Source organism: Photinus pyralis, unplaced genomic scaffold, assembly GCF_008802855.1.
Source record: "Photinus pyralis isolate 1611_PpyrPB1 unplaced genomic scaffold, Ppyr1.3 Ppyr1.4_LG8, whole genome shotgun sequence".
NCBI lineage: Eukaryota > Metazoa > Arthropoda > Insecta > Coleoptera > Lampyridae > Photinus > Photinus pyralis.
This window is the reverse complement of record NW_022170819.1, coordinates 20345994-20372255: the sequence shown is the minus strand read 5'-3', so window position 1 is coordinate 20372255 and position 26262 is coordinate 20345994. Positions and strand designations below refer to the sequence as shown.

The 26262-nt window shown below is 36.8% G+C and overlaps 7 protein-coding genes across 7 annotated transcripts in view; 3 read left to right on the top strand and 4 right to left on the bottom strand.

Moving 5' to 3' along the window:
• Positions 1-8045, bottom strand: part of LOC116179724 (protein spaetzle 3) — a 36113-nt gene extending 28068 nt beyond the window's left edge. The window contains exon 1 of the mRNA XM_031499546.1: positions 7169-8045. Coding sequence (XP_031355406.1) covers positions 7169-7552 — 384 coding nt within the window. The 5' untranslated portion in view covers positions 7553-8045. The remainder of the gene's footprint in view (positions 1-7168) is intronic.
• Positions 8046-13977: 5932 nt separating this feature from the next.
• Positions 13978-15020, bottom strand: LOC116177961 (SUMO-conjugating enzyme UBC9-B). The gene is made up of 5 exons (XM_031497160.1): positions 14923-15020; positions 14717-14784; positions 14588-14671; positions 14273-14535; positions 13978-14221 (listed from the first exon to the last, which is right to left on the bottom strand). The coding sequence occupies exons 1-5, from the start codon at positions 14993-14995 to the stop codon at positions 14149-14151; spliced, it is 561 nt and encodes a 186-aa protein (XP_031353020.1). The 5' UTR covers positions 14996-15020; the 3' UTR covers positions 13978-14148.
• A 384-nt stretch (positions 15021-15404) lies between these two features.
• Positions 15405-16858, top strand: LOC116177959 (zinc finger protein 208-like). The gene is made up of 2 exons (XM_031497158.1): positions 15405-15564; positions 15616-16858. Exons 1-2 carry the CDS (start codon positions 15520-15522, stop codon positions 16366-16368), a joined length of 798 nt encoding a protein of 265 aa, XP_031353018.1. The 5' UTR covers positions 15405-15519; the 3' UTR covers positions 16369-16858.
• A 406-nt stretch (positions 16859-17264) lies between these two features.
• Positions 17265-18554, bottom strand: LOC116177958 (26S proteasome non-ATPase regulatory subunit 14). The gene is made up of 3 exons (XM_031497157.1): positions 18241-18554; positions 17886-18192; positions 17265-17837 (listed from the first exon to the last, which is right to left on the bottom strand). The coding sequence occupies exons 1-3, from the start codon at positions 18416-18418 to the stop codon at positions 17387-17389; spliced, it is 936 nt and encodes a 311-aa protein (XP_031353017.1). The 5' UTR covers positions 18419-18554; the 3' UTR covers positions 17265-17386.
• A 383-nt stretch (positions 18555-18937) lies between these two features.
• Positions 18938-20288, top strand: LOC116177957 (developmentally-regulated GTP-binding protein 2). Its single transcript, XM_031497155.1, has 4 exons — positions 18938-19071; positions 19121-19278; positions 19326-19488; positions 19536-20288. The coding sequence occupies exons 1-4, from the start codon at positions 19008-19010 to the stop codon at positions 20240-20242; spliced, it is 1092 nt and encodes a 363-aa protein (XP_031353015.1). The 5' UTR covers positions 18938-19007; the 3' UTR covers positions 20243-20288.
• On the top strand, positions 20285-21113 carry LOC116177960 (mitochondrial import inner membrane translocase subunit Tim29-like). Its single transcript, XM_031497159.1, has 2 exons — positions 20285-20618; positions 20665-21113. The coding sequence occupies exons 1-2, from the start codon at positions 20314-20316 to the stop codon at positions 20957-20959; spliced, it is 600 nt and encodes a 199-aa protein (XP_031353019.1). The 5' UTR covers positions 20285-20313; the 3' UTR covers positions 20960-21113.
• A 1881-nt stretch (positions 21114-22994) lies between these two features.
• Positions 22995-25512, bottom strand: LOC116179053 (meiosis regulator and mRNA stability factor 1-like). Its single transcript, XM_031498761.1, has 7 exons — positions 25202-25512; positions 25002-25157; positions 24728-24958; positions 24486-24680; positions 24174-24441; positions 24005-24129; positions 22995-23469 (listed from the first exon to the last, which is right to left on the bottom strand). Exons 1-7 carry the CDS (start codon positions 25490-25492, stop codon positions 23197-23199), a joined length of 1539 nt encoding a protein of 512 aa, XP_031354621.1. The 5' UTR covers positions 25493-25512; the 3' UTR covers positions 22995-23196.
• Positions 25513-26262: the final 750 nt, after the last annotated feature.

The window sequence follows — 26262 nt, the reverse complement described above, 5'->3', positions numbered from 1 at the left end:
ATGTCATTAAAATATGACAGATAGGTACGCCTTAATTGCCTTGAACTTAGAATTAAAAAAATAGAAAACTGTATGTTTCTATTTAAAAAACCAAGATGGCACCAACTTCCACTACTTCCGGAAGGACCGCCATCTTAAAACTATTTTACCCAAAATTGTCATGAAACCTTCATTTATGTTAGGAAATTTTAGTTTCCATGACAGAGGCAGATTAGACCACTTTTCCTGCCGCCTGTCACTTTTCCGCCCGCACCTGTCACATTGGTAATGTCTATAATGACTCCTATTACCACTGACAGATTGACATGAATAAAATTTTCTACCCACCTAAATTTTATATTAAAATACGATTTCGGGTAAAGTTTAATACAAAACTCGTCTGTAAAGGGACTCTACTTGGCTCGAAAATTAAAGTACTCGGCCCTAAAGGCACCCCGTACTTCAACATTTCCTCGCCGGTACTGTATCATTTGACTTTTATGAAAATAATTACTATTATTTCAATTAGCAATGGTCGATTATGGCTTTAAACCAAATTTCAGTTTCTATTTTAACTGCAAGTTTAAAAACTTCCAAAACGTCAATCCCCCTATAAATTTTCATTCACAATTTACCCATGACCCATGAATTTGCTGATTTTCTTTACTGAACTCTGATCAAACTCTTTAAAACAAAACTGACTTCTTTTATATCCAACCAATTAAATTTCAAGATGGCCTTAAGACACCCAACTATCTACATGTAATCCTAAAGGCTTAAAATTCACCCTTTGGGTTAAATTATTTAAGATTATAGTTTCTTTTATTTTTTGTGTATATAGAAACTGGTACGTTGTAATTAAATTATTGACAGGTTTTAGTTCATTCATCTTTAGGTTTTTATTTCTGGCTTTCGCAATAAAAGGGGTTGAACTTTTTTCCTTTTTGAAATCAAATTTCTTTAATTTAGCAACTACTATAGCGATCTATAGGTACTAATAAGCTATTTGGCTTTAACTTAATTTTCTACGTTGAAATTGAAATGTTGAATTTTTAATAAACTCGCAAAGTCTTTAGCACTAAATTATGACTCGACAAACTGCTAGCGCTATATGAAAGGTTACTTTTTTCAGTTTCCTGAAAGGTTTTGAATATATCAATTTAAAAAAATCACGGTGCAAGAATTCCAATTTGCATTACCTTTTACACGTTTTGCTTATTAGTGCAGCGGAGAGAGCCGCGAAATTGTTCAAAAAATTTTTTCGGAGTAGAAAGAATTGGGACCCACACCATTTTGTTCAGAAATGTTTGAACCTTCAGAATCTCGCTTTACGACATTTTCCCGTGGTCCTGACAAAAGTTATAGGCCGCTAAAGTTGAATTTTACTCATTTTCGCGCGCGCGACTAGACCACCGAAAGTATTTATTTTCTCAGCAACTAAGCGATATACATCAATAATTCCTTTTGTAAAATGAAAGTACATTTATAGCAGAATCTAAAGCATTCAATTTACCTACCTTGTTATGGACAGTTTTTAGAAAAATGACCATCAACTTCCAAAATTCGTGTAGCAGATGAAAAGTGCGCACTTTGAACTCTCATAACTTTTTATTTCACGATATCGATTTCCAATATTTATAGCTCATTCGATGCTTACTTACTGAGGGTGAATAAGGTAAAATAAAAGATCCTCCTTCCAGCATGAAGCTAAAAAGGGTATAAAGAAATTGATTGGGTTGAACATTAACAATAACGGTACTCGAAGAATAATTGAAATCAACGGTAATTTAATTGAAAAATATAAATATAACCAATGGTTTCCAAACGTTATAAATAAAGGAAATTGATATGAGTACCACTGCAGGAATAATGGGGTTAAAATTGTTTAAACGATAACACAAGCAAATATCTTAATTACAATTTGACGGTATCGCTGAAATCACTGAAATATTGCAGTCACAAGTTGGTAGCGAAGCAATTTCATTCAAAAATTTACGATTTTAACTTTCTTCTCCATCTGTGTGAAACTCAATTATGGTGTAGGTATAAAATATTGAAAGTATCTCGGGTTTCTCCAAAGTAGTTCTTTATAGTCCATCTTTCCACAACGTCCATTTTATGCAAAACTAAAGTGGATAGTTACACACACACAATTTTCAAGTTGCATATTATACATATTCACAGCATAGGCACATTCAAAACCTTGTCTAGGGCCTAGAGGGACGTCGTAAAGCGCCTTCCTCAATTTTCGAAAAGTCACTTCATGCAAATTGAATTTCTAAGCATTTCTTCTTCCAAAATGAATTATAACTATATCCAAGGGTCGGGTTTTATGCGGGGTTGACAGTCCACACAGGAAATCTAGCGATGTAAAGGACCGCATTACGGGTGGATGTTCTGTATCAGTATAGAGACGACTCAGTTTACTGTGCAGTCCTTCCTACACGAGTATGTTTCAACAGGATTGCTGGTCCTTCCTTCAGCGGTAGGCTTGTTTCTGTGCCATCGAATTTCAGTCCTCCCTCAAAGACCGTTGTTCTACGGAATGGTAATTCTTGGTGAAATCAATGAAAAAGAAGATACTCCTTTTCCAGCAGGAAGTAATCCATTAGCAAAAAGGAAAGAACCTGTAGGTACCGATTATCAGTCCATAATATTAATTTAAAAATCGTGCGTGGCTTAATTAAGTAGTAAATAAGATTCGTGACTTTGTAATTTACATATAACTATAACTTCGGCATTTCTGTTATAATTATTATACTAAGTTCGGTACGCTACGGTCGGCACCTTGAGACTTTCTTAATTAATTTTTTTTGCCAGATTACCGATTGCGAAAAATTTGTTACAATTTGCAGAAAACTGACTGCTAATTATACGGTTTCATTTTGTATGGTTGCGAAATTGGGTTGCTTAGACTGATCAATGAATAAACCTCTCTTCCTCGACGAATCTGCACGTTGTTTTAGGGACATCACCTTTATGGGAAAGTTGATCATTGCTTATGGTAGCCACCATGAACAAAGTTGAATTTTAAAATGAAATAAAACTACAATTTCTATACGATTGAATTCAGATCAATCAATCAAGGTGGTGGGGATTTAGGGCAATACGAAGAGTATTGGTGGTATCTGCACATTATCTGCTGGACATAATTGTTTACGGAGGACAAATGTTACATGCACCGATTTGTTCTCATTCACTTTAATTTTCCATTTGTTTGGCCATTGTTGTAGTTCAAACAAGTGAATATGAATATAATCTGACGCTATTTGAGGGATATACCTCAAGAACCGATTGTCAGAAGAGGGCGATTGAGTCTGCAAGAAATATATCCATTGGTGATGTCAAAACAAAAGCTATTGCGGTTAAAAAAAATGCGCTTTATCTGCACAAGGGTTGTGTACAATTTCTACTTGTTTCTTATTGGTGGTACATTTAGTTTAGGCTTCCTGGAGTTTTTGATTAATTTCCATATAGAATTATCAGTTTAGATATATATTCTTCAAATTTTTCATTTCTTACTTCTCTAAGTTTTGGTTTTAACTGATTGTACACATTTTTATAGGCGAGTGTTTGACTACCCAGGTGACTACGTTGCCAATTTGCTCTAGCACGTGTCTTCTCTGCAATCATTCTTTTAATTTCTGGTGGTATCATTTAATTTCTTTAACGTTTTGTTTCTCGGCGGGGCAGGGCGGATTGTGGGAAGCTGGCATAAAAAGTACCAAATTCCACCTAAAAAGGGTGATCGGAAATTCAGTGTTCTCATTTGAAGTTTTATGTACTGTACTCACCGAAATAGAAGCAACCCTGAATTCAAAGCCGCTACAGTTTATGTCGATTCGATTCCCGATTTGATTTGTTTAACGTTCCTAATAACCCAACCATTATCTTATCATTTCCGGAAAAGACATAGCAGAATTGCTGCTTATTTGGCAGCATTACTCCAAATTGGGGCAAGATTTTTGGAAAATGTGGTCGAGAGATGACCTAAATTTATTACAAAATCGCCCAAAATGGACGCGGCCGTTAAGGCGCGAGACATATGAGCGCGTGGACATAAGGGTGCGAGGACATAAGGGTGCGGTATAAAGGTGCGGGATACAAGATTCTCTAAAAAAAATATATTGTAGTTTGTTTGTGTTGATATGTTATATCAACAGTCATTACACAGGGCGTTCAAGATACCAAAAACATATAATGCGTAATGCCAAAAGTTGGGTTACATCTTTTATATCCCCGAGTGCACTATCTTGTTGAAACCAACAGTTTCCAACTTTCGTTTTTTGCCAAAAATAGTCGAAATGAATTCTAATATTGCCAAACTGCGAAATGGATAAATCCGGTTGTATCCCAAATTTATTTTTCATCGCGATCACATTACATTTCCTTGCCCTTGGGAAATGGAAAAGTGAAATGTTACATCTTCATTTTCTTTAATTAAAAATTACTAAGTTAATTTGTTGACTTTCGTAGCATCGTCGAGAATCACAGTTTGCGTTTGGTACCGGTACCAAATTCCGACATCCCTTTCACCCGCAAATTGCGTTTGAAATTTTGGCTCCACCACTGAATAGATAGATTTCAGCTTAATCGGTTCAACCTTCACTTTTAAATATTTTCAGAAATGGCCCAGCAGTCAAAAAGGCATAGTGAATTTTGAATCTATCGAACCCAAATTTTGGCGTCGCCTATTGTATGGTGTCAGCTATTAATTTTGAAATTCGTGCAATTCCTATCTATAAATTTGATAAAGAATTCATGTGCACAATTACATCGCAATCGGTGCGGTGGTTCTATTCTGGTTGGACATAAAAATCGAGCGAGCGAGCGATTGGGAGAAAGCCCCGTTTCCGTTTCCCGTTTAAACAACTTTTGGCATTGCGTATTATGTTTTTGGTATCTCGAATGCCCCGTATAATAACTGTTGATAGAAAATATTAACGCAAACTAACGACAATATATATAAATTTGTTTATATTATTTATTATTATACTAGGTGTATATAAAGATTTTGTGTAAACATTGCGAGGAGTTTAGTGCGTAAACAAATTTAGAGAAGAGAAAATAGGACGAACCGTGACCACGAGATAGGGGTGGTACGTTCTCTATTTATAGGAAAGAAATCTAATGATTAAGATCTTTTTTAATTCAGAAGAAATGTAAAGGGGACTGGAACTGGATCGACTTTAGTTTGTCAATACATTCAATTATTATTTTGAAATTTGCACTTATTCGTCTGCAGTCAAATCAGGGCGTCAGTTTTGAAGGTAAGGGGCATTTAAATTTTATTACAGAGCTAGCCGTGGGTAATAGTTATTTGTGTAACAGGGTTGGGAAAAGCACTATTTTTCGTAACGATTGGATTTTTGCGGAAACAAGCGAAGCGAGTACCGCAATAAAAAGCGACTTACGGATAGTAGTGTTTCCCAACGTGTTCCACACAATATTTTTTCTTATTTTGACATTTAAAGTGATACCTTTCATCACCAGTTGCGAAATATTTTACTTTTCACACCTGGTTGTGAAAAGTAAATCATTTGACAACGTCAAGGGGTTTTAAAAAGTGTCACTTTAATGTCAAAATTAATTATAACATTTTTATTAGGGCTATAGAGGACCAATTATGTTTAATTACAAACAAAGGATTTCAACTCTTGTAATGTAATTAACAGTTACAATACTCAAATACTGGGAAAATATTACGAAACTTTACACACCGATACAATGTACGTTTTTTGAAATCCATAGCCCATAGGTCCACTTTAAAACTTCAGTTTATATCTGTAGTATCTTGACTGAAAATGTTTTTCAAAAAAGTTCTTGAAGAAAAAAATCTGATTTGTTCTAATGTTGTATTTGGACCAAATCTGAACAACTTTCCAGTGGCGCAGAAAGGAAGCAATCATAGGTTTTACCATCTTTAGGACAAACAGGTAAGGGTGCATTTACTTTGTCAGCACGTGGATTATGTACGAAGAGGCTATAAATGGTGTGTGTTAATCCCGATGGCCCAGTTTGCTGCCCCAAACCAACTTGAGAGCGACAACAAATTTGGAGGAAAATTTTGTTGAACACAATAAGAATATTAATATAATAATAAAGTAAGTTTAATTTTAGGACTGTTATACAAAAGGCTATCCAGAGAAAACGCCCCAGATAACGCCTCTCAAATCTAGAAAGATATCTGTAAAACGGTTTAATCAAAACCCTTTTACCATTGTAGGGAAAAAAACGGTTCAATGACTATTATATGGTGCAAGAACATTTGAAGGTAACCATTAATTACAAAACTGTGTCCGACATCTCAATGTTACTGTCACTTTTCGTCCCCCCATTGCAGTTTAATCCCTCCTGGATGAAAAATTCCACTGTAGTTCCGTAAATGGACGCCGATTTAATCCACGCAGTACACAAAGTTTGAATAAATCAAGATCAAATGTTTAGTATTTTTCCAAACGAAATTGGTGCATAAAGAACGGTCTTAGATTATTGGCTCAAGAGAAAGGATATCAGAAGTCGATAATACGTACGCTGCCTTTGGCAGGAGAGTGGATAGACGAGCAAACCGTGTCGATTGGATTTCTTACAGGATCGGTTTCTGAAGGGGATACTAAGTCCAAAAACAGTAAAAAATGAAGAATTTGGTAAAAAATCAGATCACATCAGGCATTGCGATAATACTAGTTGTATCTACCTAATTATTTAATTATTTTGGTCATTTATGATATTTTATGGTGATGCCAGTCATATACAGTCATATTTCCACCTTTTACACCAACAGTGATATAACAGCAAAAGAAAGATGTTGCATAACACTTTTACATTCTTTTTACACTAGTTTTTTCGAGACCGTGTAATTACCGTTTCGATGAAGCTCTACAAAAGGCAATCACAGTTTTTGTGCTTGCAGGTATGTAATTCATGTGCACGTGCTATGGCACCGTAATTGCTTAGGTTTTTTCAACGTGTAATTAGGCGACTAATTAATTATTTTTTATTTTGATTATACACCTACCAAACAAACCAGTACTTATTTTCATTCATGCTAACTTTCACGAATAGAAAATTATTAATTTCAAATTTTACCATTAAATTATTTATATATTTTTGGCGACAAATAAGAAAATAGTGAAATCGGGTAGACGGATGATTAATCGAAATCAATAAATTATCGTGTCTAACTTACCGGTATCTGAACAAATGTTCCGTTATTAAGTACAGGATACGAGTACAGGGGTACGACAGGGACGGTACCATTTTTCAAAAAAATCGGTCCCTGTATTGGCGTAACAGGCATGTGCGGTTGTTGCCCATCGACCGGCTCATCGTAGTAATCTGTGCCAGCGTCGTAATCCACAACGGCGTGCACCCTCGTGGTTCCTCCACCGCCGCCACCGTTCTGAACCTTTGTAAACGTGGGCGGTCTGAGGGGTTCTTGGTGCTGAGGAACTTCTTCACCGCGAAAAGGGTGCTGTGGTGTCGGATACAGGTACGGTTGCGGTTGGTACAAGTTCGTCGTTAGAGGTGATGGGGTAGCAAAATACGGAGCGGTGTAGTTTCCTAGAGACATGTTTCCGTCTCACTACGCATCCTTTGTCGCGAATAACGGCACTATTGCGGTTCCTCCCAGTCACTTGTCGTAAGTTTATCAAAAATCCGATTGGCCATTACGTAACAACGTTTTAATTAATCCAAATTTGTGCAAATCATTAGAATTAATGGAAAAAATCTTCTCACCTGCCACACTTAAATAATTAAAAGTTACGTAAGGTAACTGGAACGATTTAGGAAATTCACTCTAAAAGTGGAACAACGAAATTGAACGGAAGAAAGTAAAAGTAACGGACGATCATCAACAACGCGTGTACAATTCGTACTGTCTTGTCTTAGTATACTAAAGGCAATCACACTTGCCCACTACTTTAAACATTTCTTGCAGTGAGGGTATACCTTAAGAACCTTAAGAAGTAAAAGGTTCTTTACACATAATTAGTCACCGATTATAAACTGTCCCTAAAAATTGATTTATCTGGAATGACAAACATTTTTCCTCCTGGGCGCGGTGGTGGCTACACACTCACTTTATGATCAGGAACCGCATTACTGAGATTTCTATCAATTTTATTAAGAGGTCATTTTGTTGCGTACATTAATTAATTCCTACACAATTTATTTTTGGCGCGAGCCCAAGGTCATTGTCCGTTATACCTTTATTCATAAACTTGCTCTTTTACATCAATTTTAATCACCTACACTCATTTTTACGCAATTATTCTTATTGTGCCGAAAGGTTTTCGGTAATGATCTAATTTGTTCACCACACCCTCGCTCTATCAAGGCTATCACCATCCTTATGGATTAACAAATAGTTTATTGGACGAAGATAGTGTTCCAACCGAAAATAAATCACTGCGTGCCTGACGTATTGCACGTGGGTTTAATCCCAACAACACGTACTCTGAGACGGTGGTTCTTTTGGGATAAACGTCATGGATTTTTATGGTTTAATCTGGATAAATGATGTACAGTTCAGTTAATTTTCCAAAGATTCGAAAGTTCGTCCCTTCGTTCCGTTGTGGAATTAATAAATATGTTGTCGGAAGGCCCCGAGGGTCTAAATTTGGCAGGAGGCCAAGAGTCAATAGCTTTCTGTTATATCGTTTTAATGGCCAGTCTATTTATTACCGAATTTGCAAAAGTTGACCCTTAATTCCATCCCCAATATTCAGGAGTCAGGTTGTTATCAGCCCATGTTCTATTTTGCTAATGTATCATATTTGATACCTTCGACATACACTATTAGTGTACTTAGGTACATTTAGAGACTAAAAATCAAAAATATTGTTTTCAAAGTTACTATAAAGATTGTAAAAAGTTTATAATTGCACAAAAGAAACATTGGCGCCCGAGCAAAGTGCAACGTGAATGGCAAATTCGTCGATTTGTACCAGAACTGGTGAATTATAAGTACCCTTGGCTCGTACTTCACAAATAATCAATTCTAACAAGCAAAGTCAGTTGGAAACTCCAAGACTCCCACATCTATCAATTTGTGCCTAGTAGATCTGGAAAAGGCATTCGATTTTGTGAAAGTGTGTGGATTGGAGAGAAAAATGATTGATCATCAACCTGTACGCGTCAGCACTGAAGGTGGTGGGTGATAATATGACTGAATGGTTTGGAATAGGAAGAGGGCTTGATTCGAAATGGCCTTAATCTCGTATTCAAAATTACTGGCAGCACCCGTTCTCTTTGTTAAAACGTCAGAAAATGAAGATTGAATTTCTAAGAGCTTAGGTACGTTGTTGTATGGAATTAAGCTTATAGGTACTTACTCAACTTCGCAATATAATGTTTAAAAGATTTGAATTATTTGAACGGAATTGAAACTCCTTCCTTGAACCCGAAAGAAATTTGATACTGAGAAAAATCGAGATTACGTTTCATTCCATATTTAACCTATTTGCTAATTTTGCTGACATAAAATTACGATTTGCGCCTGAATCTAATAATCCTATGACATTTACATTAAATATTTCAATATTAATTAATGGCATACTAGGAACATTCATTTGTTTTTTGAAAACCCATTGTTTTTACGCGCTTCGAAAAATTTTCTATAAGGTGATCATTTCTCTTACAATACCTGCAAAATTTACGAGGTAGGTAATGTTTGATTCACCTGAGGTTTCATAACAGGTGTGTTGCCAATATTTGGGGTAGATATAGAAATTGTAGATGTTAACGATGTGTCTCTCCTTGCTATAGCTTCCACTCTTTGGCAAAGCAAGCTATTTCTTCAAAAAGTCATTCCATTGTAAAATGAAGAAGAGACTAAAATTATATATAAATGATCCCTAAGAAACTTTCCAATTGCGATCTAAGGATAAAGTTCCTCTTCCCTTTAAAATTACGAATTTTATAAGAAAATTCAGACTTATATGTATAGTAATCCTCGAGTGCGGGGGTCAGGGCGGGGGTTGTAATTGTTGTAGTACCTACATCAAATATTTGTATTTCGCTAATCGATTATATATAAATGATCCCTATAAGAAACCCTCCAGTTGCGATCTAAGGATAATGTTCCTTTTCCCTTTAAAATTACGAATTTTATAAGAAAATTCAGATTTATATGTATAGTAATCTTCGATTGTGGGGGTTGTAATTTTTGTTGTACATCAAATTTTTGTATTTCGCTAATCGGTTATATATAAATGATCCCTAAGAAACCCTCCCGTTGCGATCTAAGGATAAAGTTCCTCTTCCCTTTAAAATTACGAATTTTATAACAAAATTCAGATTTATATGTATAGTAATCTTCGATTGCGGGGGTTGTAATTTTTGTAGTTTTTTGAAAACCCATTGTTTTTACGTTTTAGCTTCGAACGACGAACAATTTTCTATAAGGTATTACAATACCTGCAAAATTTACGAGGTAATGTTTGATTCACCTGAGGTTTCATAACAGGAGTGTTGCCAATATGTGGGGTAGATACCTATAGAAATTGTAGATGTTAACGATGTATCTCTCCTTGCTATAGTTCCCACTCTTTGCACCGTAGTTTCTAATTCCTGAAGAATCGTGTGCTCTGGAAGCTATTTTAAAAAGTCAAATGTCGATTTGTTGCAATGGGCACAAATAATTGAAACTAATTGAGTTTCCGGATAATTAATATTTAAAGCGGCTGCTTTAATTTTAATATCTGAAGCAAAATCTTGAAAAGTTTCATTTTGTTTTTGAACCTGATTAACAAACTTGTGGTACATCATGGCGATATCTGCGCTATTAATGCACTTTTTAAATAACATCTGTTTAATCCGGCACCAATCCGACGCCACGGAAGACCACCATTCTGCAATTTGGGAATCTACCTTAATCATGAGGGCGGTCATGAAACTTAAGGTGTCTATATTTGGAATTTTATCAGCGGATTCAATAAACTATATTGACTCGGGATCACTATGATCGCAATCAGGAATATCTGATATTAACTTCTTTGAATCCACTGAAAATTTAATTTTCTTTGCGGAACCTGCAATATTTTCGGCAACTTTAAACACTGCTTTCTTTAAATTTAGAAAGGTTTCGCAATTTTTTGCGACCAATTTGAAGTCGTTAATCACAGATGATAAAGAGTTTGGCAAATTAGCTTTGAGCTTTGAGGAATCTTGTTCGCCTTGGTTGATGTAAATAATAATTTTGAAAAACGTTAAAGCTCTGCTTCCGGTTCCGCACTACTTAACTAGAATTATGTTTTAGGGGTTCCGGTTCCAGTTTTTTTCGGTTATTAGGTGTTCCAACGTGAGTAAAGAAAAATATATTATAGGAAAAAATAATACACAAAATTCAAGTACTATACATTCATATTCGTTTGTTTCACTTATGTCTTATTTCACGGATGGTGGCCATCGTAATTTAACCAAAAAACAAACAATGCATTTTTATTAAACTGTATATATATACAATAATACAAGCTTGTATGGATTAAACCCCCTTTAGCGATTTCAATTTTAAGGACCGTTTCCAGACTTGCTAGAGGGTTGATTAAAAACCGGGCAAAAATGTGTCTTCCTCTTATAACTAAAGCTTTGGGAAACGGCGGATATATTAAGGTTGGCACGTTTTTTAGGTAGACACATTGAATTGAATGTGCTCCACAAGACGTTTGTACCTAGCATATTGATTCCAAAAAATGAGTCATCCGCCCAAACTGTTATGCCGATCGACGTATCTTACTTTTTCCGGAAATAGGGATTTATTACGTATAATAATAAAAAATTTCACCGCAACTACCAGAAATCCTCAAAATAAACCACTAAACCTAGTGTTAGGTATTTATAAGTGATTTGCAACTTATAACTGGCAAAGCAAGCTATTTGCGCAAAAAATGGTTCTATTGTAAATTAAAAAGGAGAAAATTCCCTCAATTTATGTCTTTTAGCATTTTTATCTACGTCGTAGCCTGTAACTTTTTAACTATAGTAGCCCAATCTTGGAACTGTTTGAAATTATGGATTCTACAGGCCACATTCTATAAGAAAATTTTTTTCCGGGTCGATCTGAGACAATTTTCTTTTCGGGGCTCAAAAGAAGAGTGTACAACCTTCCTTTTTTACCAAAAATCGACTGCACCGAAATTTCTCGGGAAAACACTTTTTCTTATTAATTTTGATGCGTAGAATCCAAAACAATTCGTACTTTTTCGATGAGACTTCTCAATCAAAAGTTATAGACTAGAAACCAATTTCGAAAGAAAGTTCAAAGGGCTGTAACTTTTGAACTAATAGCCCAATCTTGGAACTGTTTGAAATTATGGATTCTACAGGCCACAGTCAATAAGAAAATTTTTTACCGGGTCGATCTCAGACAATTTTTGCTTCGGGCAAAAAAAAAGGCAGTGTACAACTTTCCTTTTTTACAAAAAATCGACTACACCAATACTTCTCGGGAAAACACTTTTTCTTATTAATTTTGGGGCGTAGAATCCAAATCAATTCGTACTTTTTCGATCAGACTTCTCAATCAAAAGTTATAGATAGACTAGAAACCAATTTCGAAAGAAAATTCAAAGGGCTGTAACTTTTGAACTAGTAACCTAATCTTGGAACTGTTTGAAATTATGGATTCTATAGGCCACAGTCAATAAGAAAATTTTTTTTCCGGGTCGATCTGAGACAATTTTTTTTTCGGGGCTCAAAAAAAGGCAGTGCAGAACCTTCCTTTTTACAAAAAATCGACTATACCAAAATTTCTCGGGAAAACACTTTTTCTTATTAATTTTGGGGCGTAGAATCCAAAATAGTTATCCTCGTACGTTTTCATTACCTGTTACAGGGAGCGGGGATAAAAGCCCACCCTCTCTATCTATATATGCCAGAAGTTTGTACCTGATGCGTTGGGGCCTGGTCACCTACCCACAACGCCAAGCAACGAGCAGCCGCTTTATAACGGTCGGGTGAGGCCTGCCCCCCCGCCTAGCTCCCGACCGGTACTGGCCGGGACCATCCGCCGGAATCCATAACAAAAGGTCGGGACCTTCAGCATACCTTCAGCATTAATCAAGGAAAATGGGATAATTTGGAGTGGGATAAATAAATGGCTAGGTAAGTTACTAAAGGGTCGCGGCTGGACTCGTCGCCTTTAGTGCCCATTGACCGCCTCTTACGATCTCCAGGACGGGAGTGAGTCAATTCTACCCCCGAACCCACTGGGAGGGGGGGGGGCACCTATAAAGCTATTCTAATAATTGTATAAGGGTGCGCTGACGTTGTCATAGAGATATATAAGTTGTTATTCTGTAATTTTGTAAATTGGTCAATGATTGTCAATCGTTACTCGTTACAATAAAAGTTATTAACAAATCTATACAACCTTTTTGTTCAGTGAATACAGCATATATAACACGCCCCAAAATAGAGACAAACTCTGATATAGAAACTTCCAGCAAAGTGAAGTATTCTTTGCTTCCAGTATGCCTAAACAACGTACCGTTAAAAAGCGTGCTTAATTATGTGAAGAAGTTTAATTAGTTTAAGCACACTAATCAGCAATAATTATTAAGTATTCTTTGGTTTAGTCTTATCCATAGTTCCTTTGTTTCGTTTATTAAAGAGGGGAGATGTGCCATTAGGTTTTAAGGTATTTGAAACATAGAAAGGGGTCGTTAGGGGGAACGCCAGTTGTTGTTTTGCTAATGAATAAATAAGTTATAATACCGTATATTTATTACTAACAATGACAGTATATTTTGCAAACTTATATCCAAGAATTTTTGTTCAAAGGCTATGTTATTAGAAAATAAAAAATGTGTTAATATTAAAAAGGGTCTTATGTTGAAAATATAACTTGTCCTTTTCACAGCAAGATAAATAATAAAAAAAACACTGTATAAGAATATTCAATACTATCGTCAAGAATTTGTTCTGTATCAAATAGGTGTTATTGCCGATCTTCAGTAGATAAGTGACCTATTAATTACTCCCAAACACGAACAATACAATTAAGAACGTTTATTATAAAGATGTGACAAGGAAATACCCTACTAGATACATATAATTTAATTAAAGAAAGATAACTTAAAACTATTACAATGTAGTACACGGACCAATCAATGTTTGTTAAGAGTAATATCTAAAACCTGCGCCACCAAATTGACCAAAAATTATTTAACCGAGATCAGGTTGACCCATGGCACGTGCTTGGGCACGAACGCGTTTCTCATACTCCAACCGATTTTGACTGTAAGAAATGTCAAGTTAAGACAGTACAATTGAAAATGCCGGCGATTACCAGTAGATAGTGTAAGCCTCAGCTTGTGCGGGATCCTTGACGTTAGGTTCGTTTAATAAGTCCTGAATACCGAGCAGGATTTGTTTAATTGTAATAGCAGGACGCCAATCTTTCTCCTCGTCTAGCAACGATAAGCATACAGTACCAGAAGGATATACGTTCGGATGGAAGAGGGGCGGTTCAAATTTGCACTTCGGAGGACTGCTGGGATAATCGTCTTTGAAAATCATACGAAGTTTGTAGTTGCCACCCTCCCACGGAGTCTAAACAATGGACCAATTACATCGAGGTTAATTCAGTACAGTTGATACTTACCCCTTTCTTGCCAGGTATCGAGCACTCCCAGTTCATCAGATTCAGTGTCCCATCCGGATTCTTCGATGGGCGAGCGACGAAACCCTGAAAATCACGCTAAAGGTACCATAATCAACAGATAAATCTTACAAATGGATGTTCTTTCCTCCACGCTTTTCTTTCCTCTGCCAATCTAGCAGAAGCAATTCCAGACATGACTAATGAAATAAGTAGAAATCACTTCAAATAAAATAATATAATGAGCAACGAGGTAATTTATTGATGAATTTTATATAAATAACAACAATTTTTGGCGGGATCTTGGAGCTTTACCAATTATTGAACTGCTAACTTACTTTTGGCCGCTGCGTCGAAAAGTGGAGGGTTAACGAATTTTTTTGACAGCGCAAGTTGTGCGCATGCGCACATATAATTACAGTTATTCCATTCTTAAATAATTATTAATTGAAATTGTTTAATTAGTAAAAAAGCAAATCTGTTGATTATTACAAATATCTATAAATCTTTAAAAAGAAATACGATGATGTTGTTTGTAAATTCTTTAGTTTGAAAATATCTTACATTGTTGCCAGAATGTGTCGCAATACTACACCACTGTTGACCGTATTTCGTCACACTACAGGGTGACATTTTCCATATTTTTGTTCCTATTAGAACTATCAATGGATTGAAAGTAAACTGCAAAAAGGAAAATGCTGATTTTTAAGCACAAAATAAATTCTATTTTTGCTGCATTTGTAGCCGTTTCGTTTAAAACACCTTGTATGGTTTCGCCGTTTCGGAATTGTAGTTCTGATGTAACGTTTTGTAGTTCAAAGGTATTGTTAGGTCATATAGTGACATTTTAACCTACGTGCAATGTTTATTGTTGATTTTCCGTTTTTTGTTATTAAATTTTATTGTTGTTTAAGTTTAAATATAATAGAGAAGGTATGTCTGTAAATATGCCTATACTTATTAAACGTGAACCGACAGAGGTAAGAAAAACTAAGTTGTTTTATAGAAAAATCTACCTAAAAATTGTATAGGTGGAAGTAGAGGGTGATTATGGAGTACACCCCTTTCATACACAAGAAGTGCGCATAAAGGAAGAGTATAATTGTGGTGTACTGCAATTAGATGACACTACCATATCGTCAAGCACAACTCAAAACGATCACCCTAGTCCTGGAGACGAATGGACAATAAACCTGATACCAGAGATAACTGGGTTTCATGCTCCAACAAATATATTACCTTTGCACACTTTTAAAAACGATCATTCTGCTTTTAAAGATGAAAGTCCAGGTCCAGAAGAATTTAAGTGTCACCAATGCAACTTCACTACAAAAGTGAAAGACTCTCTCACCATACACATACAAGGACGTCATAAGTACAATACTAAAGTACGAAAGGGTCGACAAAGTGCGAGGGAATTTCCTTGTGACCAGTGCAACTTCGCAGCGAAGAAGGAGGGATACTTAATTAAACATGTTAGGGAGCGTCACGGAATGCAAAAGTTTAATTGTGAAAACTGCAATTTCGCCACAAACTGGGTGGTAAACTTAATCGCGCATGTAAAGATGCGCCACGGTTTTGATGAGCCCATTCGACGGCAATCTCCAATTATGCCACCACCTGTGAAAAAGAAACGTTGTCGTGTGAGGAAGAAAACAAAGTGCAAAGCAAACACTACTGAAAATATAGGGCCGTTTATAGGACAATTCAAATGTGAGCAGTGTAGCTTCAGCTGTCGTTGGAAGATAAATTTAAATGTACATGTTAAAATGTGTCATAGTTAGTGATTGAAATGGTTGCCTCCGCTGGACTTTTTGTAAACAAATTTCACCTCTGTTATTGTGGTTATAGTAGGTAACAATAATCATCTGGCAATTTATGATACAAGAACACACTTTGGTTATAGGCTGTAACTGTAGCTCTTATAGCATTATTATCATCTAACTTATTATGTTTTGTATATAAAATCCATTCTATTTTTCTAATAAAACAAATGCAAAATTGATTAAGCCTACAGAAGTTAGACCTGGAACCTACGGAAGTACATACCTATTGATATTGTATTAATTCTTAGGAATAGATCAATTTTGATATCATTCTAAGAATTTTGAATTTGATAGAAAGACAGGTCTGTGTAATTAAGTCTTCAATGATAGTTATTAGTTCTACTTTCAAAAAAAGTTAAAAAATGTCCTCCTTTCTTTCTCACTTAATGGATACCAAGTTTATTAAGAAATTGTTGCACTGAAGAGAACACTTATAATGATTAATATATTACATACAAATTAAAGAAAATGAGTTTAATATTGTAGTAGGTAATAACACTGAATTTTTGAATAGACTACAGATAAAATTAGAGTTGAAAAATGCTGTAACTTTTTCTTAAAAAAGTAGAAATTACAAGTGACTTTGAAGAAAGGTCTAGGGATCGTCCTACAACCAGGAATAGACACTGGATGTTATTAATGTCATTTGGAAAACAATTACCAAAATTTTTTGCTGTAAGAATATACAAGTCATTTATTATTCAATGATTTCTGGCTTATAAATAGAATTCCCAGTAGCTACAAATACTAGGTACTTTTGAATAAGTAATTCTAGGATTACTTATTCAATGATACTACTGATTTGAGCTTATAAAAGTACTTGAGAGGCCCCGAGAGAGAAATAAATTGCTTAATTCCCCTCGAAATAAAAAAAAGCAACTTTTATTATAAAGTATAGATGATTATTACAAAAACTTCGCTTCGTGTAGATCAGAAATAAATACTGTCTATATAAAAAGCCTACATTTAATAAGAATTATTTGAATACAACAGTATCGAGCATCGCTCCTAGACACTGAACGATATTATTTGTCATCAACACATCCACCTTTTCCTCCAAATGCCTTTTCGGATCCTGCTTGCCGACATTTTTAATTGCCAACTGCTCGGGTGTCATTTTTTCCTCTTCCTCTAGTGCCTTATTGTAGTTCTTCGCGAGATCCAACATATCAGAAACGGTTCTTTCATTTATTCCGCAGTTCTCGCTGTAATCTGCTAAGGTCAAACCGTCCATCCAGGATTTCTTGTGGAGATTTAATAACATTTTTTGCTCTAATTCGTTCTTGCGATAATTGATGCTTATGGAGTAGTAGTGGCGGTTCAGGCCGTGAATTAAAGCTTGCACCGATGGTTTTTGTAAGTGACCTAAATTTGAGGTAGTCTGTCGCGGCTCTTGTCCCAATACCATCATATTTGGATTGATTAACCTGGAAGTTGATGTTTAACTGCAAGAAGCTTAAAGCGGAAGTATTTACCTGAAAGCGTCTATCACCACTTTCCCTTTAACAGACTGGATTGGATCGACCACTACGGCAACGGCCCGCTCTGAAAGCGCTTCGAATGACTGTTGGGTGTTGATGTCTACCCCCGACAGCCAACAGCCAAATCCGGGATGAGAGTGATACCAGCCGACCACCATTTCAGGTCGGCCTGTTTGTCGTAACATATCCAACATCCGCGCTTGAAAGACCGGATCGACGGCTTCAACACTGACACCGGTGCCGGTTTGGGGCATGGCAAAGACGTCGATTACGCGAACCGTGTAATCATCGACGAATTCTCCTATAAAATGCTTTGTCATTTACATAGACCACTCATAACCTCACTTACCCAACATTAATCCCATAACTTCCATGGGAACGCCGGCACGCCCGTGTTTTAACATCTTGAGCAAAGCCAAAGAAGAAATGTATACCTGTTCGGCAGTATCGACAACCGGGGCATCCTGTGGTGGTGGAGCCTGCGAAAGTCCCGGCATTCCACCCCCTAATCTTAGTAAACGATCCATTTTGTTACTGACGACTTTTGATTGTCACAATTCGAATTGTTTATAACTTTTTAACACAAAAGACTTCTCACAGGGATGGATCCTAGAACAAATCAGCAAATTTTTAAAAACATAAGAGGGGGATCCGGGATGATGCGACGTTGTCAGTAATGAAAGTTTGTTGGTTCCAGGAATCGGTGTTGCCAATTTGGTTTTGTACCGATTCAAAGACAAAGATTGTGAAACCAATTCCGCAGTAATTGTAACGGGGTAGGAGTTTCGGGATATCGTAGACCCAGTTTATGTGAGAAAAGTATTTGCTTTGGCTCCCTTTATCACACAATTTTTTGACGTTCACCCTGTATATTACTGCAGGGCAATTTTTTTGTTCTTTCTGCGTGAGACCATAAATTTGCTCTTGACGATTTTTACATGCTTTTTATTGTTGCTTGTTATGATCTTTGCTTAATAAACAAATATACTAAATCAGAAACTGCAGAAATCAAATTTTTTGAAAAGTTTAGCGTGTGTCGCCATCTCTGTGCGTCTTTATCAATTAAGCCAGATCATATCAATCAAATAAAAAGAGACAAAACATAACCAAAAAAACATGGGTATTTTGGAGAAAATATCAGAAATTGAAAAAGAAATCTCACGAACTCAAAAAAATAAGGGTAAAAGTCTCTATTCCAACGGAGGAATTTTTTTAATAATTAATTTCAGCCACCGAATACCACTTAGGCTTACTGAAGGCGAAGCTAGCAAAGTACCGATCGCAGCTACTAGAACCATCGAAAAAAGGTGATAAAGGCGAAGGGTTCGACGTCTTGAAAAGTGGAGACGCTCGAGTCGCACTTATTGGTTTCCCATCCGTCGGCAAAGTAAGTACAAACTCAATTCGATTAACGGTTCTAATAGTACTTGCTAGTCAACGTTACTGTCGACACTCACAAAAACTGAAAGTGAGACCGCCGCTTACGAGTTTACCACCTTGACGTGCATACCGGGTGTAATCGATTATAATGGTGCCAACATCCAATTGCTCGACTTGCCCGGAATTATCGAAGGAGCCGCTCAGGGCAAAGGACGAGGTATGTAAATGAAATGCAATCGACTTAAGACGCATGTAATCTTGCAGGTAGGCAAGTTATTGCGGTGGCTCGTACCGCCGATCTAGTTCTGATGATGCTCGACGCGACCAAGCAGGATATCCAGCGGCAGTTACTGGAGAAGGAGTTGGAAAGTGTAGGGATTCGGTTGAACAAACAGAAACCGAACATTTACTTCAAAATTAAGAAAGGCGGCGGTCTCTCGTTTAATTCGACTTGCAATCTCACGAGGATCGACGAAAAGTTAGTTCAGATGATCTTGCACGAATACAAAATCTTTAATGCCGAAGTTCTGTTTCGTGAGGATTGCACCGCCGACGAATTAATTGACGTCATTTGTGCCAATCGAGTCTACCTGCCTTGTCTGTATGTTTATAATAAAATCGATCAAATTTCCATTGAGGAAGTTGATCGAATTGCACGACAACCGCATAGTGTCGTAGTTAGTTGCAATATGAAGTTGAATTTAGATTACTTGTTAGAAACATTGTGGGAGTATCTGGCTCTGATACGTGTGTATACTAAGAAACCCGGGCAGCCTCCCGATTTTAGTGATGGCCTTATATTAAGAAGAGGTGCGAGTGTTGAGCACGTATGTCATGTGATTCATAGGAATTTGGCTGAAGCATTTAAGTACGCATTGGTTTGGGGGACCAGCACCAAGTATTCTCCTCAACGCGTCGGTATTTCGCATATTATGCAAGATGAGGATGTTATACAAGTCGTTAAGAAGTAATTTTTTCAGTGATTTTTGTAATGTAAAATAAACTATGTCATTCTAACCTCACTTTTCCTCATCCTTGCAAGATGTCCAATTTTTTTCGAAATCTAAACATTATTACAAATTTAAAAAGTTTTAATGCGAAAACCATCGAGTCCACCAAAAATGCGGCCCTTAGACTTGAAGAAAAATCAAAAGGGACCATGTTTGAAAACTGGATAAGATACTGGAAAAATGTGTTCAACGATTATAGAGAAGTAGTGATCGACGTTCGAAAAGACATACGTGAAAAGCCAATCAAAGCCGTTTGCACCCTAACAATCATAGGTTCTCTAACATACTGTGTCAAGCACAATCCTAACTTCATTGATTATCGTGACACCTTCGTAAAGTGAGGTAACGGATTAATTCTAACAGCCATTGACTTATCTTTGTAGGTCTGCAAATGAACTGTTACTTGTTCATCCGAGCATGCAAAAGACACAAACCGCTTCAACTCTGAAACAAATCGAGGGTTACTTTAATAGTGGTGTTGTGAGAAGATTCAATTTCGGTGTCGCATCGATTATATGGGTCGATTATTATAGTGCCTCTTGTAAGAATTCTGAGGCCATATGTAAACACTTGAAAATGTCTTATTTCGATTGGAGGTATCATATTATCGATATTGGATTCTTAGATCGGTGGTGGATGCTTAGTAAATGTATGGAAGACTATGATATTAATGATTAGTGATAGATTAAGTTGTATTTCTCGCAGTGTAATTGCTGTTGCATCTAATATAAGTGTGATTTAACTAAAGTAGATAACTTGTGAATGCCGTGATTTAAAATCTGTTGGGAACCAATAATGTTTTATAGGGAACTTCATTAAACGATCACATGCACAAATTTGTCTGTTCATTTTATTATGTAGTGTGCCTCGCAAATCCATTGAAAATTATTATAGTTTAATATGATCATATGGCACTACTATAATGTATAGATAAGCTTTCAAAAAGTAATTAATAATTTGGAGCAAAAAAGTAGTAGGTAGATCATTTATGCCGTAGTAGTTCCTATAGTATGACCGGAAGTCTACAGGTAGGTGGAAAGACTGATTGTACGTTGCAACTACTACACTATTACAGTAGAACTACTCGTTCCGCCGCCATGCATTAAAATTTATACAATCAAAATTTTGTTTTTTTTCCCACATACAGTACAATTTGGATGTACTGGATCCAGGGGCTTATTGTGGGTAAATGGCCCCTATGGCAAACATCGATCTTGCGTCCCCCTCCGACCGTCCATCGATATAGGGGGTCATTTAACAAAAGTGTTACTCATAAATAATAATGTCCCACTCTCAAAGTCTTTTAAATATTTATATCTACAAATACCTACGCCTTTTTCGCGCCTCCCTCGAATGGTACCCATGGCACGCGCCATGCCTGCCATACCTTAGTTACGCCTGTGACTGGATCAATGCCAATTAGGGAATGCAATACCGGGATCGCGGGATCCCGAAATACCGGGATCCCGCAGTCTTCTTGCGTGATTAATTAATCCCGTACGTAAATGGTGCGGGATTGCAGAATTTATCGACCAGCTTACCCCCATACATTAGCAACTCTGCGAATTTGATTATTTCGCACATTTTTGTTGTTGCAGTTCACGCCTTTCTGAAATTAATCCTATAGCGATTTTGGAACAGATCCATTTTTGACCATCCGTTTGTCCGTGTATTTTTGAAGCCCGAAACAAAATTGTCTCACATCGACCCGGAAAAAAAATTTTCCTATATAATGTGGCCTGTAGAATCCATAACTTTAAACAGTTCCAAGATTGGGCTACTAGTTTAAAAGTTACAGTCCTTTGAATTTTTTTTCGAAATTGGTTTCTAGTCCATAACTTTTGATTGAGAAGTCTGGTCGAAAAAGTACGAATCGTTTTGGATTCTACGCACCGAAATTAATAGGAAAAAGTGTTTTCCCGAGAAATTTTGGTGCAGTCGATTTTTGGTAAAAAAGGAAGGTTATACACTGCCTTTTTTTGAGCCCCGAAAAAAAAATTGTCTCAGATCGACCCGGAAAAAAATTTTCTTATAGAATGTGGCCTGTAGAATCCATAATTTCAAACAGTTCCAAGATTGGGCTACTAGTTCAAAAGTTACAGCCCTTTGAATTTTCTTTCGAAATTGGTTTCTAGTCTATAACTTTTGATTGAGAAGTCTGATCGAAAAAGTACGTACGAATTGTTTTGGATTCTACGCACCAAAATTAATAAGAAAAAGTGTTTTCCCGAGAAATATTGGTGCAGTCGATTTTTGGTAAAGAAGGAAGGTTATACATGCCTTTTTTTGAGCCCCGAAAAAAAAATTGTCTCAGATCGGCCCGGAAAAAAAATGTTCTTATAGAATGTGACAGGGTTGGCTATAAAAAGGGTGATTGGTTTGATATCGGAAGAGGAGTTAGACAGGGATGCTGTTTATGACATACTCTGCTTAACTTTTATGTAAAAGACATGGCGGAAATGTATTGGAAAGGGGAAAATATGGTATGAAGGTCGGAGGGAAGAGGATTGTTTACTAACGGTTTGCGGATGACATGATTGTATTTGCTGAGAGTGAAAAAGAACTTTGAGATATTGTTGGAAAAGATAGATGAAATGAAAACAAAGAATGGTCTAAGAATTAATAAGAACAACACAAAAGTTATGAAAGCAGGAGTGCAGGAGGATATGGTAGACGGGTTACGGTAATTTTAGGCTAGAATAAATCCACTGAAGAAATAAGGTAACATCTTTATTTATTTGATAATATTATAAATTCTATTCATAAATGTGCAAAAACATTAAAAAGAGCATCATACAAAATGCGTACATAAATTACAATAATAGTTTACATTTTCATAAAATAACACTTATGATATGACACAAACATATACCTAAAAAATCACAGTAATAAAATCATTGGAAGGTTCACCCCCTTTACGGGATGTTCGCCGAATTGATCGGACTTTCTCGACCGAAACTACTAAATCCACCGTAACCGGAATCATCTAGGAAGGCGTTCTTTCCCGAAGTAAACTCGGTGGTACCGCAGTACTTTTTAGTGGGCTGCGAAGGAAAAAATACACCGAAAGCCGATGGCGAAATTAATCCGTCGTTAACGTCGCACTTTGGCTGCTCTAATTCGGGCAGGTAAACGTGGAAAGGCTCGACGTCTTCATTTGGATAATTCGAAGCGGGATTCCAGCTCCCCTAAAAAACATACGTTGATATAGACAGGGCCGAATCTACATATTTTGCGCCTATGGGATACTTTTTAGAGAAATTTACTCGTTTTTAATTAATATTTCCGCATCATTACACCAACAGGAGGTGATCATGGAGCTGATATTCGAAATAAGAATGAAAATAATGTCATTAGAATGCACAGTCATCTGTTTCATTTTATCTACCCTAGCGGTTAAAGTGATCGATCACTTTATCTACCCTCACGCTTAAACGGTTACGTGATGTTATTAATGGGTCAATCCCCCCTGGTACAATCATGAAATTGATAAAAATGGACTAGAGGGCAATTAAGCGTTTTCGACAAGAAAAATTGCGGGAGAAGCTCCAAATTTTCCACATTCTTAATACAAAGTTCACATAATTTTGTCGAAATGGGATTTTTCCACGATAGTACTGTAGAATTATTTCCCAAATTTGTTTTTTTCCGTCCCTAAAAATTTGCCGCACGGCCTTATGGTAAATCCGGCCCTGGATAGAGGTATGCGCGATTGTAGCGTACCTCAGGTGGTGGAGTGTCCGGTTTTGGGGGCGCTCGGTGTATGAAGTTGCTTAAATGAACGTGAGCGGGTAATGGTGGCCAAGGTTCGGATTGCTTTGGCACGCTTGGTACAGGAACCCCAAAGTCTAGAATGTTACGTAAGCAAATCGACGGTTACTCCAGTACTTACTCCTCAGATTTTTATTTAGTACTAAGAAAGTTTTGTTGCCATTCTTTTGGAAGTTAACTAAAAACTTAATTTGTCGAAACAAATTATCGAAAGAGTTCACTTTGTACCGTCTCGCGGATAAAACGGATCCGTACTCTTTGAAATATAAATCGGGTATCTTATTCAGCTCAACCGACCCATTTCGTCGGTACAGTATTTGGTATAACTGAGCACATAAAATGTGTAGAGGACCCAGAGAAATGATTTGCTGATCATTCTCTTGTGATATCTACAAACGTGGTAAAATTAATTGCAGATAACCTCAGACCGTACCCGAACAGCTGCTGTAAGGCCCTTCAGCTGACGAATCGGTGCGTTAGTCAAAAATCTTATGCGATACTCATATTTAAATTTGCTCAGGCCACATTTGTAGGGGGGGTGTCTCAGTAGTGTCCAAGTTCGGATCTCCAACACTTGGTTATCCACGTTTACGACACTGAGCAGAGGTGCTGATCTGCTGTAAGTGACCTGCAACGACACCTGTAATTCTTCTTCAATCTCGTGAAGCAACTCACCTGAATAAAATCGTCTAGTTTGAGTACTAACTCTGTCAAGTCTTGACATTGGTAAGGCAGAGCTTTCAAAGTATACCCGTGCGTTTGTTTAAACACATCGACCATTTCACTAATTAGAATGGTAGAGAAATTAGACTGCAAGATTAAGGAACGTATTTGTCCACCGAGGACTTCCAAAGCGGTCTGAAGCTTCAATTTCACTCTACGTTCTGTGTCAGACACTTCCTCCACCTGTTAGAAACATTACGGCAAAGTACCACGGGACCGAACTTACCTCGACCGTCTCTGGAATGGCCTCGAACAGTTCCACGAGCTTTGTGAAACCATAATCCGAGACCTTGCACTGACGCGCAAAGTGTCTGTGATAGGCCGGTATGAACTTATCGAATAGTATGGAGCAGTACGGCGACTGACACAAAAATTCCTCTATCTGCAATTGCCAAGTAAGTTTAAGTAATGTTGATATGGGCAAACCTCGGATCTGAACTGGTTTGTGCGCTCAACTTGTTCGGCGGTCTGCTCCCGTTTTGGTATAGCGATGGTGTTCACTTCGTCCACAGTTACGGTTCCATCGGGAATTTCCGCCAGTAGATCTTCCAGGTCGCACAGCCCATACTCGGCGGGCTTGAAAGTCTTATGAAAAACCTTTTCGTAAGCTGCCGGGAAGTTAACGAAGGAGACCCTTTGTAGCGACTGCCCTTTCAACACTCGCAGTAAGTCGGATGTGAAACGGCGCACTTGGACTGAATGTGTTAATGTGATCATCTTTTTCTCTCCATATCCTAAAATCTTATCAGAATTTTATAGAAATGCTGCAATGAAAATCGATTGATTTATGTCTAACATTCTTCTGGTTCACATAGTGAATTCTAGTTACTAAGCAAAACGTAGTGTTTATGTAAATGATAATTCAGTTCTCAATTTAATTTAGACGTCGAAAATAGTAAGCTTAGGTTCTACCGTCGCGTACGTTTTTATAGAAACTTGCCATATGTTGTAAACGTCATTTTATATCGTGCTCCGCATCCCATTTGAAATAAGAAATACAGATGTCATCTATCTATTTATCTACTTAGCCTACTCATTGAAAACGTCAATGTAACATATGTATAAAATAAATATAAATACTTGGCTTGAGTTGACAGTCAATTTCCATTACTTCACTCCAACTTGAATTCATTTTTTTAGAATTTCTCTCTCACGTGTATATCAATCCTCAATTATAGGGTTTTGTGGTACTTTAAATATTTCTGTTTCTTATTCATCCATTATGTTTAAATGGTTTACAAAGAACCCTCCTATTGCGTTTGAAAAATGAATGCCCAAACCGTTTGCAAATTACATGTATTTATATTAGAAAACTTTCTTGTACATGTATAGCAATCCGCGACCTTAGGGGTTGAAACTTTTGTAATACACCTGACACTTTTACTTCTTTGATACATTATGTTGGAATAATTTATGAGTAACATTGCAATTGTCCCTGTAAGAGTAAATTTCCTACTCGTTTTAAACTCACGTAATTTTCTAGAAAT

What these genes read in the sequence shown, in the direction of transcription:
- LOC116177961 (XM_031497160.1), bottom strand. Translation starts at nt 14,995, where the DNA reads ATGTGCGCATGCGCACAACTTGCGCTGTCAAAAAAATTCGTTAACCCT. An exon ending in TTTCGACGCAGCGGCCAAAA is followed by an intron (nt 14,785 to 14,922) that starts GTAAGTTAGCAG and finishes TTATTTCATTAG; the next exon opens with TCATGTCTGGAATTGCTTCT. An exon ending in GAGGCTTACACTATCTACTG is followed by an intron (nt 14,222 to 14,272) that starts GTAATCGCCGGC and finishes CATTTCTTACAG; the next exon opens with TCAAAATCGGTTGGAGTATG.
- LOC116177957 (XM_031497155.1), top strand. Translation starts at nt 19,008, where the DNA reads ATGGGTATTTTGGAGAAAATATCAGAAATTGAAAAAGAAATCTCACGA. An exon ending in ACGAACTCAAAAAAATAAGG is followed by an intron (nt 19,072 to 19,120) that starts GTAAAAGTCTCT and finishes AATTAATTTCAG; the next exon opens with CCACCGAATACCACTTAGGC. An exon ending in GTTTCCCATCCGTCGGCAAA is followed by an intron (nt 19,279 to 19,325) that starts GTAAGTACAAAC and finishes AGTACTTGCTAG; the next exon opens with TCAACGTTACTGTCGACACT.
- LOC116179053 (XM_031498761.1), bottom strand. Translation starts at nt 25,492, where the DNA reads ATGATCACATTAACACATTCAGTCCAAGTGCGCCGTTTCACATCCGAC. An exon ending in AACTAGACGATTTTATTCAG is followed by an intron (nt 24,681 to 24,727) that starts GTGAGTTGCTTC and finishes GTGTCGTTGCAG; the next exon opens with GTCACTTACAGCAGATCAGC. An exon ending in CGGACACTCCACCACCTGAG is followed by an intron (nt 23,470 to 24,004) that starts GTACGCTACAAT and finishes TATGTTTTTTAG; the next exon opens with GGGAGCTGGAATCCCGCTTC.
- LOC116177958 (XM_031497157.1), bottom strand. Translation starts at nt 18,418, where the DNA reads ATGGATCGTTTACTAAGATTAGGGGGTGGAATGCCGGGACTTTCGCAG. An exon ending in AGTTATGGGATTAATGTTGG is followed by an intron (nt 18,193 to 18,240) that starts GTAAGTGAGGTT and finishes AGCATTTTATAG; the next exon opens with GAGAATTCGTCGATGATTAC. An exon ending in GTGGTGATAGACGCTTTCAG is followed by an intron (nt 17,838 to 17,885) that starts GTAAATACTTCC and finishes ATCAACTTCCAG; the next exon opens with GTTAATCAATCCAAATATGA.
- LOC116177960 (XM_031497159.1), top strand. Translation starts at nt 20,314, where the DNA reads ATGTCCAATTTTTTTCGAAATCTAAACATTATTACAAATTTAAAAAGT. An exon ending in TATCGTGACACCTTCGTAAA is followed by an intron (nt 20,619 to 20,664) that starts GTGAGGTAACGG and finishes TTATCTTTGTAG; the next exon opens with GTCTGCAAATGAACTGTTAC.
- LOC116177959 (XM_031497158.1), top strand. Translation starts at nt 15,520, where the DNA reads ATGTCTGTAAATATGCCTATACTTATTAAACGTGAACCGACAGAG. An exon ending in TTAAACGTGAACCGACAGAG is followed by an intron (nt 15,565 to 15,615) that starts GTAAGAAAAACT and finishes AAAATTGTATAG; the next exon opens with GTGGAAGTAGAGGGTGATTA.